Source organism: Mastomys coucha, chromosome X (assembly GCF_008632895.1).
Source record: "Mastomys coucha isolate ucsf_1 chromosome X, UCSF_Mcou_1, whole genome shotgun sequence".
Classification (NCBI taxonomy): Eukaryota; Metazoa; Chordata; class Mammalia; order Rodentia; family Muridae; genus Mastomys; species Mastomys coucha.
In genome coordinates, this window is record NC_045030.1 from 155,294,185 (window position 1) to 155,307,240 (window position 13,056).

At 44.7% G+C, this 13,056-nt stretch overlaps 1 protein-coding gene across 6 annotated transcripts in view; it reads right to left on the minus strand.

Moving 5' to 3' along the window:
- Window positions 1-13,056, minus strand: part of Nhs (NHS actin remodeling regulator) — a 332,793-nt gene that overhangs the window by 73,243 nt on the left and 246,494 nt on the right. The window contains exon 1 of one of the 6 annotated variants that reach the window (XM_031370612.1): window positions 5,025-5,472. The exons of the other annotated variants lie outside the window; for them this stretch is intronic. Within the exon in view, the coding sequence (XP_031226472.1) occupies window positions 5,025-5,250 (226 nt within the window). The 5' untranslated portion in view covers window positions 5,251-5,472. Of the gene's footprint in view, window positions 1-5,024; window positions 5,473-13,056 lie in introns of those variants that run through there. 6 annotated transcript variants of the gene reach the window in all.

Sequence of the window (13,056 nt, forward strand, 5' to 3'; positions counted from 1 at the left end):
ATCAAAATATACTGTATGAAAAAAATGAATAAAAATTTCTGCAAGTGCCGGGCAGTGGTGGTGCACGCCTTTAATCCTGGCACTTGGGAAGCAGAGGCAGGCGGATTTCTGAGTTCAAGGCCAGCCTAGTCTACAGAGTGAGTTCCAGGACAGTCAAGGCTACACAGATAAACCCTGTCTCGAAAAAACAAAACAAAGCAAAACAAAACAAATTTCTGAGTGTATGTGTGTGAACTCTGTGTGTGCAGGTGGGTCCTCTGGAGCTGGAGTCACAGTTGGTTATGAGTCTTTCAGTGCTGGGAACTGAGCCTAGGTCCTCTACAAGAGCAGCAAGTGCTCTTAACCTCGAAGCCACCCCTCAAGGCTCCTGCTGTGTCTTTTAAGATGGATACCTTTGATACACTACAAGAGAAGAGGCAAGAGAGCAGAAGTCACACACTTCAGTTCCTTACTTCAGGCTTCTGTGTTCCTTTAGGGTATAAATGGTTTATTAGTTTGGGAATGGAGAAAGAACCAAGCATGTATAATAGTCTTGCTTCATTGAGTAGAACGAATGGATTTTATTTTACATATTTAGCAATATACAGTAAACTCTTCCTGAGACCTTTGGGAAGCCTTGAATTTTTAAATCTAGGTTTCACCCCTATGGCAATCTGTTTCCATGTCCCTAGTATTTATGATCTAAATTAATTCCTTCTCTTGGACCTGGGACTTGCTTCTTTCTGATAGCAAAACTAGCCTTGGGTTTAACCAGCTGACCTGGCAGCTTCTGCTATTATGTTCTCAGGGACCCTGAGCTGCCCAGTAAGTCATCAAACTACCCTGCAGGAGAATTAAGTGAAGAGGGAAAATCCCTAAAAATGCATAGAAAAGGGGACAGAAGCACAGTCACCTGGGCAAAGCTCATGTGAATCTAGTCCTCAGGTGACATGGCATCTGACTTACCATAGGAAAGCCTCGCCAGAACAGCTAGCTAAGTTCATCCCAGACTATAGAATTCAACAAAAGATGAACAACTACTGCTTACACCAGTAAAGCTTGGGGTGGTTTTTCATGCAGTGGTAGAAAGAAGTAGCATTCTCAAGGTCAAGTACTCACCCCACCATGTCCACTCATTACCTTCCAACCCCACAGCAGGCTTTTCTCATTCAATGGCACTTCTCACAGATAAACTTTGAGTTCTTTTACAAGTTACTACCTACACAATGATGATGAAAACTGGTGAAAGGAAAGGAGGGAGAGGGAAGGAGGGAGATAGAAGGCAGGTCTCACTAGGCTGCTAGAGTTGGAGGTTTGGGGTTATGCTTCTTCCATAACTGAGTAACTCAATTCTTAGTATTAAGTTCATAGGCTTGGAGCCCAAAGCCCTGGTTCAGCAAGTTTACAAATGACTCCCTGCCACCCATGTTCAAGGTCACTCAATCAAAAAGTGAAGACAAGGAATGTTAAATCTTAAGTGTCATGGTCTATGCCAATTATTACCCCCAGAAAGGAGAGAACAAGAAATCTAACAGATTAGAGAAGACACATAGTAAAATAAGCCAGAGCTGTCCTGCTCAGAATCAAGTTTCCAGTCTGTCACTTATTAACCAGGAAACCTCTGGCAAGTCACTCAATCTTTTATGCCTCCATTTCCTCACCTGTAAATGGGAGTAATAACATTTCCTGATTTTAAGATTATTGTGAGGATTGAATGAACTAATATATGTGTAGAGCATATCTTAATGCCTGGTTATTCTTTGCCTGACTGTAAATGATTATACTGTAGGAACTGGGAAGAATTGTACATGGATTTTAAATCATATAAATAGCTATTGGTGACTACACACTATGAGAGGATGCCTACTTTCAGAGACTATAGCCTATAGAATTGCTCTCTTAAGAGGGCAGGGGCAGTATGGCATGGTGGAAGGAATGTGAGCCAAGAAATGTGAATCTAGATTTACTCTAGCTCTGTTTTAAATCAGCTGTGCGGTATAGGAAGTTACCTAGAAGATGGGACTAATGATGGGGACTTCGCCTAAAGAGGCTGAACCATATCGTCCTTCCAAGAACCTTATGCTTCTACACCTTTCCAAATCTCTTTGAGGTGGGAAGGGGAGAGTGGAATTGCCATTAATTTTAAGATGGAAATCTGCATTGAATTTGGTCGAACTCAACACTCCGAAGGAGAGATAAATGGGGTGAGGGGGTTCCTTAAGACAAGAGAATGTATTAGTCATGTACAGACTGCACACAGACTATAGGCCCTTGGCAGTTGTGGCCATGTGATTGAGTTCTAGCCACAGACGTGGATAAGGAGTGCTCCTTCCAGAGCAATCTTCCACAATCTCAATTTCTTCTGTTGTCCACAGAGGACCTAGCAGGGAGTCCAAGTCTCCAAAGAATGGGAAAGCCACAAGAATGGATCAGATTGGGCTGCTTATCACAGCAAACCCAACAGCTGGTTAGACTTTATTTATACAAGAATGCTGGATTATCTCTCTGAGATTTGGGGTTTATATGTTGCCTTCCTTGAATGGCATGCTCTTTACAGGCCCCTAGTTAATTGCCAATTCAGGTTTTTTTTTTATTCCAAGAGGAAATTGACCTTCAACCTAAGGCCAAGAGGTCATTGACATCTTTTTTGTTACAGGTTGAGCCAAACCAATGGGATGGACTTGTGAAATCTGAATTCCAGCTCTTGGTCTTCTGAGTTTCTACATCTAAACCTCTACTTTTCTAAGCTGGCCAAAGAAGGCTGCCCACACTCTGGGCCACTGGGCTGCATTTAATCATTCATCCATCCTATGTGTTTCTTCAGGGACTTAAAACATGAGAGTAGTGTTTAAGAAGTACCAGTTCTTATTTGCAAGACTCTACCAGGAGACCAGAAGGATACATTTCTCGGGTGTTTTGTTGTCTGGTCTCATCCTCTAGATAAAGATTGATATCTTAATATTTCCCCAGGATTACAGGTATGACCTACAGAAAATGAAGGTAAAGTTTCAAAATCAACATTCACTTTAAAAGAAAAGAGAGAAATCACCCAGAGAGGTTCAGCCTCCAACCCAGATACAGTGCTGGGCATTCACACATTTGCACTTTTATTTGTTTCTTTTGCTGTACATAAACTAATATTTAAAATTTTTCAGCAATCACCAGTGAATTCTTGCAAAATAATTCCCATTATTCCACCAAACTGGGAATACAGAGTCCATTTTATTTAAAGCTAGAATTTGTCATCCTTGCACCAAAGAAAATTGAAAATGGGAGAAATGGAGCCTTTGAAAATAAATAATGGGAGAGGCCCAACAGGGTCACAAGATCTAGGAATCCTAAAAGAGGGGCTGGACTTCCTTTATCTGCTGCCATTACTGAAAATTCTTCAGCCCTTTCCTGAATCCATTCCACATAACCCCTGCCCCATTAGCTAAAGGCAGCTGCCCTCAGAAAGGCCAACTACCTCTGGAACACCGGAAAGGAAAGGAGTGGTACCCTGGCTACACTAGGAAGCTGGCATGATTTAAGTATTGCCTGGACCCGTTGGTCCTCCTGCATTCAAAGCCCAACTCCTTTAAGGTGGGGGGAGTGGCCTGCTGGCTCCTGAAACACAGAGTAGGAAGCCCCATGTATAGTGCTGGGTGTTACTCAGAGGGAATGTAAAGCCCAAATGTCCACGATGGGGGCAGGGAAGGGATCCATTTCCAGGTTCCCATCCTCCAATCCTGCAGCCAAGTTGCTGTGGGTCTCCCACGGGAAGAGATGAGGCTCGGCAGATATCCTGCCTTTTCACACAGACCAGCACTCCAGTCACCCAGCCTTGACCTCAGCCTGGAGCCTGCATGGCTCCACTCTCAGGTTATCTGGCAGTCCAAGTTTGGCTCCCACCAGGCAACTGGGAAGGGAGACCCCAGCCCTGGAATGGTGGGGTCAAAGCAAGCCTACATCTCCAGCCGCAGGGCTATTTTTAGATGCTGTTATCTTTGCCTTGCTCACATGCAGCTGTAAAAAACAAACTGGTGACCGAGGGGCACACAACTGCAAAATAGAAAACCCATAAAACAAGAGCTTCCAAACTCAAGAGCATACTACGCTACGACAGAACACTATTCCACAATGGCCAGGTCTGCCCAGCCTTCCCCTGAGGGAGGCCAGTAGGGCTTTGCTCTTTTACTGCAAACACATTCCTGTCTTGGTCCAGCTTTGGCTCACCAGTCAGCAAAGCTAATCAGGCAGGCAGCCATACGTATGATATGATCATGGATGGTGACCTCCTGGGACAGGTATGCCAAGGGAACAGAACCGATGGGGTTAACACGGCCACAAACTGAAAAGCTCCAGCTCCCTCAATTCTGTTCTCCAGCCCATCCTAACAGTTCCTCTGCCTCTCAGCGTCACAGCTCCATGACAGTGAAACCCCTACACTGGCAAAATGTCACCCAATATTAAGTAGCAAGGCAGGAAAACAGGAGTGAACCCCAAGCGGGATCCCCGACTTCTCACAGCGGTTAGAGCACCCTCACCCAAGGCCAGACCTCAGGGCACTCTTCTGCTCACAGTGCCCTCAAGTCCCCATGTCCCTTTCAGGCAGCCCAACACCAGACACTGCAGCCTTTGCAGACCCCTCCACCCAGCTGCTAAAGGTCTGGACAGCGCTTGGAAAAGTGGCGCCCCGCCCCAAAACCCGAGATGGGGGTGGGGGTGTGGGGAGGAGGCGGCAAACTTCAAAGCTGCAGCTGCAATATGCTTTTAAAAAATAATAATAAATGTCCCTGAACACCAACACTGTTCCATTTGTCCCTCCAAGCTATGCGCGGTCCACCTTGACTGCCTGCTCACCCTCACTCAGCTCTGCCAAGGGGATCAGGCTCTCTCAGACCTCAGCCACGGGGATTTCCTCTCCGCTAGCGCGCGGCTGGGCTATGGTCTATGCTTCCTCCACCCCCAAGTTCACCCACAACCCAGAGGTGCGAAAAATTAGTTTAAAATTATGTCAATTGCCCATACCCCTTCCCCCCAAGCTGGTCCCCTCTCACACACACCCGCGTGGCCTGGGCTGCGAGTCGTGGAGCATCCCGTGGGGTTGCGGTGGGGTGCAGCGCCGAGGCTAGCCTCCCCGGGTGTCCGTTCGGGTTCAGGCTCGGCCCTGGGCAAGCCGCCCGTGCTTCTTTCGCCAGGTGCAGAAATCCTACCGCCCGTGCGCCCTGGGCGCGCCGCCGGGCCCCGTGCCGGCTCCCCGGGAATGCGGCCGTCAGGTGAGGTAGGCATGCGTGCCGGCTCCGCAGCGAAGCAGCAGCTGGCTGGGGCGCTGGGCTGGGGATCTGCCTCTTCTCCTCTCCCCGCAAAGGAGAGGCCTCTCGGGGAGGGAGGGGGCTTTCCAGCGCCTTGGTGCGTTATGACCGCATTCCCCCTTCCTTTTTTTCTTTTATCTTAGTTTCTCCTTCAGACGCAAGAAGGAAGATCACAGGAATCCATGCCCGGCTCCAGTCTAACTCGGTCCACAGGCAGAGAGAGAATTATGAATGGATGCTGCCTTCTGATGAGGAAGTCGACTGGGGAGGTCTCTGCGCACGGCGCGCTCCATCAAAGCAGGGGCATTGGCCCCTCCAATGCTTCAATGCTGCAGGTTGAGCCACCTAATTGACCACTGGGAAATCAGGTGCCGGGAGACCTGGGCGGGACGTAGCCTCGGGGCCACGCTGGGATCGAGTGCCTGGCCCGCGTAGACAGCTTCGATTTACAGCCCAGTGAATGGGACGGACTGCGGCAGCCAAACCTCCCGGGCAGCAGGCAAGGCTGCACCAATGCTCCGCAGACAGCCGCCTGACTCCGCGAACATCTCCGGTTTCCGCTGGGGTAGAGGGAACCAGGATAGAAAGAATCTGTCCCCTGCTGCCAGCCGCAGTGATCTGCAGGTCTTAGCCCCCAGCCCGAAACTCGGTGGCGCGCGGGAGCCGACCTGTGCGCTTCCACGAGCTGGGTGTTGCGGAGGATCCCGGATCCGGATTTCTTGTACCTGTGCGATAGCGCGACCGCTGGGTCTGCGCGATACCCATACCCAGAGTGGTGGCAGACTCTGCACATCACCAACAGGCTGGACCCATCGCGGCTGCTCAGCACCGCACCCCCGTGGCTCCCCTCTCACATCCCAGTCCCCAGCCTCTGGACGTAGCAGAAGAATTGGAAAAGCCAACCATGGCATGCCTTCCTTCTGGGGCAAAAGGACTGAGATAAGCTGTGGCACATGCTGGCATGTAATAGGGGTAAGAGGGGCAGAAAAAAATGTGACATTGCATCCCCTCCCCCCATTCATCTCTGGACTCTGAAGCCTCACATTTAGACACAACTCACTCTTCTCTGGCTTAAACACACTGCAAGGACAATGCTTTTGCAGTCGTGTAATAATCTCCAGGGAAGGATGATTTACTAGACCAGCTCCGAGGTTGAATCAGGATTAAAAACCATGACACTGTGTGCCTATGCCTTAGGCAGGCAGGTTCTATATATAACAAGCCAGTACAGAAGGCAGAGTCATTTAGGGCCACTTAAAACAACGCTTATGAGATACAATCTAATATATAGCAAGGAGGAAACCAGTGAATGAAATTATCCAAAGACGCCTTGTGGAATGCCCAGTTTTGCTCATTTGTCTCGAGGCTTTTGAAACTCATTTAGGGGAAACTTGTCTATTTTCTGACTGGGCTATCTATCTGTAAATGGGGAGGTTGATGCCCTGGGCAGATTTGCATATAAGAGCAAGCTTCTGTCCATGAGGCCTTTAACTCCTGCATAATTCACAGTTGTGGTGAGGGAAGGTCACAAGAAATCACGGGGTATGCAGGAGCACTGAGTAAAAAATATTTCCTAATTGGCATTGCTATGAATTAATGATTGTGGTCACATGAAGAATCATATTGAACTTAAGTTAGTCTGCGTTGGCAGCATTCCTCCTGTTCAGGCCGACCGACTTGGAGGGCCTCCAGCAGCCAGCAAGGACGGGGGATCTGGCTGGGAGTTCCCATGGAAGACAGTGTGTCCAGGCCAAGAAAGATAGGGGAAGAGAATGTGTAGCCATTTTTCCAGTGAGCCATGAACCCCAAAATTTAAAGGGTAAAGTAGGCAAAAGGAGAGGTTGTTAGAGAAGAAGAGATAGATGAGTCAGAGAAGCAGGTCAGGATGGGGACAGGCCCCATCAGAAGCTAGGGAATGACAGAATTGCAGGATCACAGTGTGGTCAAGAATGCCAATGTCACATGCCACAGAGATATTAGTGGTTGTCTGGGCAGACATGGATCTGAGAAGCTTTGGAAAATTCTGGGGGAGTAGCCACTCATGGGAGGGTTGAAAAGGGTAGAAGAAAGGTAAGGATGATTAATTTAGTTGGTTGGTTAGTCCTTCTACTTGAAGGACTTTCATCGTCAGCAGAATCAATGAAGAGGGCATCATATATAATCTCCACAAGCCCCCACCCAAACTTGCTGCATCACACTGAGGGCAAGGTTCAGTTGCCATCTGTCTTAATGGTAACAAGCTCTCAGACCAACTTTAGTGACAGGGAGGTTCTATCATGTGTGAGCTCCAACTTCCTGGGTGTTGAGAAGAAAATTTATGTAAGGGTGAACAAAATGGCTGCCCTCCGCAGCAATGCTGGGCAAGACTGCAGAGAGTTGATAGCCAAGTCACTTATCACACAGTCCAAGCAGATAAACTAATTGCTCTAGGTTTTCAGGGCTGCTCCATCAAGGAAGAACCTTGACAATGAAGAGAGCAGAACTGCAAATGGTGACCAAAATAGCCAATTCGTTGTCCCTTCATATTGAAATGTCCAATACTTAAGTGGTTCTTAATAGTGGTAATGGAATCAATATGAGTAGATTATTTAAATTAAACAGTTGTTTTTTTTTTAGCAAGTCCTACAGAGTAAAGAAATCAAATATGAGCTTTGAACTCAGAAAGACCCGTGCCTGAATCCTAGCTTCTATATTATATCTATTGGCAAGTGTGGCTTTGGGAACATTCTTTAACTTCTTCAACACTTGGCTTATTGTGAAGTGAATATAAGAACATCTAATTGAGAGATGCTAAGAAAGTAAATAGTACATCAATTACAAACATGATGTTGGTGCCTGACATGACAAAAGCTCAATGAAGGTGGGTCCTTCCCACCTGTTTCAGGTCTTCACACAGTGTTCATAATGTATAGTTTTCCCTGGGGCTTCTCTACCATGTCCTGTGGCTAGGATACCTCAAGCTTCCTATGGCACAATGGTTCAAATAGAAGCACTTACTGTCCAAGTATTCTTGGTAGACACAGAACAGAGATTGATCCCCTTTGGAGCGGACATTCTAAGAACTTAGTTTATGCACAAGTCTATGTGGGTGCCACACTTACTTTTTGGAAGCCAAGGACACTAGGTCTCAGAAGAAAGAATTGTGTTTCTTTTCTTAGGCCAATTAAGATATAAAGCAAGGACCAACATTTTTTTTTTTCTAAAAAGGGCCATCCAGAAAGTATTTGGGGCATTACAAATCATGTGGTTTATACTAAAAACCACTCTTGTCTGCTATGGAAGCTCAAAGGCAGTCATAAAATGCATATGTTCCAATAAATGTTTGTGCTATTCACAAAAAAACAGGGAGTAGGTGGGATTTAGCCATGGACCTAAGTGTGTAAATCTCTGACTGACACTGTGGCTCAAACATAATTCTTCCTTTTCACTAGTCTGATATTGCTAATCCCAGGTGAGGTTATAGTCCTTTATCCAGCATGAGATTTGGCATGGCCCATAAAACTCCAACACATTCCCAACTATATTTTTCTCTGCTGGCTGAATAGAGGCTGCAGGGAGGGGGACAATGGAGCCCCAAGATGGATACACAAATGGCTATACAATGACCTCCATTAGACTTAGCTAAGTGAGAAATAAGCCACTAAAATATTAGAGATTTCATTCCAGAATTTTCCTACCTTGAGTAATTCATTTTCCTATCTCTTTAATCAGACGATAGAAAACACAATTTAATGCTTTGCTGATTACTTAGGGTCTTTATTAAGAAGGCTTATTATTGGTCTCTATGGTAACACAGTTCTAAAACACTTTTTGGATTTCCGAGCTCATGCCTTGATATTTAGTTCTCAGCTGTCATTCCTCTCAGTCTCCTTCTAGCTTCTTCCCTATAGTTGGAATCCACAGTTGGGCCCAGTTCATGCCTCTCCCCATTATACATACTCCCTCCTTATATTTACCTGGAGCTACTTGCTGGCTTCAATCTCTTTGGCTCCAAAACATACCCATAGCTGGGTGACATCTGTCCACTAAAAAAACTAATCATCTGAGCAAGAGCCTTCAGGATGAAATGCATGGGCTTGCTGACAACTATTTACAGCCTTGAAAAACATCCTTGCAAGTAAGCTTTCACTTATTTTCAGGCTTAGGGCTGTGTACCAGAAAGCTAGAGTCATTGGAAGGAAGCTCAGAGGAGAACAGGCAATTCTGTATTGTCTAGCCTATGCATTTTCAAAGCTTTATTTCTTCTACCAGCCATGCTGGGGGATTGCATACTGCAGGTTCTACTTCTATTCCTTGACATTTATGGACTCTTTGATTTCTAAAATACTGCCTCTCCCAACATGCTGAAATATCAATCTTTAAAAAAAAATCTACCTTTTCTGCTTAATTAAATATTTCATTGCTGCCAACAGACCTTATTTGGCACCTATTTTGTAGGAAATGAGAAAATGGACTGTAAAATGCTACATAATTTCATCTCCTTTCAAAGGTGGTATTTTATCCTTGTATTTACAGAGAATTTACCAAGAAAGCTCAGCCATGTGTTAGACCTGGAGTCTGAATTATACTGAATGTCAAGAATATGGTCTTCTCTCTGCATGAAATGGATAGCTAAAGAGAAACTGGTGAGGCCAGGCCAAAGAGAGGGAGAGTAGAGGGAGTCTGCAAGGAAGCCTAAGTACCTGGGGTAGTCTAATTTTCCGGGTAAGGTTGTTGTTAAAATAAAAGGTATGATTCAACTTAATGATCCCTTGCTTTTTCCCCTAAAGAGGGGGTGGGGGAGCAATTATCTACAAGATTTTCTCTAGGTAGGTCTTTCATTTTGTCTATTATTCTAAGAGACCTGAAACCCAAAATGCCTTCCAAAGGAAATTCTAATTGCCAATATTTACTTCTCCCCATTTCTGCTGTGTGTTTATAACTGACAACTATATAGCCATATACAACAATAGCTCTAAGTGTAGAAACATGTTCATATCTGGGTAAACATTTTATCTCAAACTGACCTTGTTGGTGACCATGGGAATCTCAATTCCAGCTTTACTCCTTTCCCACCATATCCACCTACTCTTTGTGTTTGCCTGGAGCTATTTCCTAGCCTCATTCTCTTTGTCTAAAATGTCCTAAGGCCCAATGATGGATACTCAGTTTTGCCCCTGAGGCTTACTTCCCTGGAGCTGTTGGATGTCTCCACCATGGATATCAATGTAGCTAAACATCACTTCTCATCTCTTCTAGTAGCAGCCATTAGAACTACTGCTACCCTAACTCTGCACATGAGAGATCAACAAAATATAAAAACAGATCACTCATTTATAAAGACTCGTTTATTCATACATGTTTTATACAACAACAAATGTTTTGTTTTGTTGTGCAGAACTGGGGATTGAACCCCAGGCTTCACACATGCTAGTCAAGTGCTCTATCACTGATCTTTATCCTCAGCTCTTATCACAACAAATGCAAACTAATTTCAGAGCACGAATACCTACGTTAGTATCTATATGGCTGCCTGAATAAATTTTCTCTCTCCAAATTCTCCAAACCATCTGGCATAAACTACTGTATTGTGACCTGTTAAAATAAGTAACAGCTGTGATAATCCCTTTGGATTTATAGCAAGCTATAAAACTTTACATATACTGGCAATGCATATAAGATAATAAATAAAACCATTATCATTCTGTGCTGTTTTGGTGGGAATTATGATGATTTAGCCAAAATGGAGCCCTATGGACTGTATTAGAGCAGAAGTATAAAGCAGAGGTTTTGTCCAACCTGGCTTCCTCTAGCCCCAAAAGACTTAAACTTGCTTGCTACTTAGAACTCCTGGTTATTTTCAAAAACTTTCTCCAGCACAAATGCAATGCACCCTTTTTGAAAGAACATGGGTTCCAGAGGCTTTCCCCCAACTATTATTATTTCAAAGGGTTTTTTTATAATGACAGTGGGTTCCCCAAATATTCCACAGTATATCCAATCAGAGCATGAAGACAAAACAAGTTAGACACAACTCAAAAATATAAAATAATTTATAGCACAAAATCTAAGATTTCTTGGTAATTGTTAACTATAACTTATGTTTGCAAACATTGATAAGATTCCAGGTTAAAAATATTTTATCAAAGTCAGTCCTCAAAGATATATAATACACGGGTAAAAGGACAGGGTGGTATCTGAAAAGGAAACAGGCAAAGCTGCTTTGATTCTAAGCAAAGGATAGTCACCATGCCCACTTGGATTCACAAATCTAAGGAGACAAGGAAAGAAATTAGCATGAAATGACATGGCTACTCTGAGATGACTTTTACTAAGTTCTGGACAGTACACCATAATCTCAGCTAGTCCTCCCAGCAGCCCTATGCCTTAAGAATTATCATTCCTGTTTTATGATTTTTGGCAATTGATGCTCAGAGAGATAAAGTAACTTCCCCCAAAGGCATCCAGAAAAGGTGGCAATGTAGAGTTTGAATTCAATTCTATTTGATTCCCAAGTTCATATTCTTTTCTCTTTACTCCAACTTTTTTTTTATTTATTTACTATATGTGAGTACACTGTAGCTGTCTTCAGACACACCAGAAGAGGGCATCAGATCTCATTACGGGTGGTTGTATGCCACCATGTGGATGCTGGGATTTGAACTCATGACCTTTGGAAGAGCAGTCGGTGCTCTTACCCGCTGAGCCATCTCTCCAGCCCTTACTCCAACTTTTTGGATTGCTGTCCATTCTGCTATGATTTATGAAAATTTCATTGGCAGTAGTCCATTGTTATGGCCATGAGAAATTTCTACATCTTTCTTCCCCTATTTGAATGCAAGCAGGAGATTTGTTATTATTGGAAGTCCTTTTGATGTACATGTATAAAAACATGCAGGCAAATTACTTGGTTCTTATGGCAGATTTCAGAAACAGTCACAGTACTTTTTTAGCTCTTCTCATCAGTAAGTGGAGTCTATTTCTGAGTAAATGAAGCTTCTGGCCTCATTTGACCAGTAGAGTACAATAGAAATGATGTTGCACACATTCTGAGCCTGTACCACACACATCTTAACATTTCTGCTAACTATAGTTGCACACTTTCTGCATCTCTACAAAGGGGAGTCAGGGCAAGTCTGCTGGATGATGAGACACTTAGAGGCCTTCACCTCCCCAGCCACTTGTCTTGGCCCACAGCCCGCTAGCCAGCCACCAGGCATATGCAGGAGTCCATCCTATGTTCCAAACCTTAACTGACCAACTCCAGTTGCATAGGCTTGTATTGCAGAGCTTAATTGAACCAAGTCATCCCAAAACAGAAAACCTACCTGTCAAGTCCCAAAGAAACTCAGGACAAATGGCTAACCATGGTGCTTATTAACACACCAAAGTGTTTGCTTCATCTCTAGGCTCACTCATTACCTGAGACTCCTCTGAGCCCTTCTCATCCTTCCTAACCCCCTACCCTAAAACTCTCTGGCCACTGGGCTTCTTTCCCTTCCCCCAGATTCTCTTTTTGGTATAACCCAGCCAAAAGAGCCATACACTCTCTTGGTTCTTCTCTTCTCTTGGATCCTATCTTGGTTCCCTTGGCTCTCTCTTGGTCATCTCTCCTGACTCTTCTCTTCCTTTCCTACTCTCTCCACCTCTTTCTCCTCTCACGCCCTGGTTCAAATTCACTATTTTCTCTCTATGCTCTGGCCCCATCCTGATGCCTCACAACAAAAAATTCTCCTCAACCATATCCTGAGGCAGTCACGTCCTCATTTTCCTTTACTACCTATTAACTATGGGGTGATAGGTT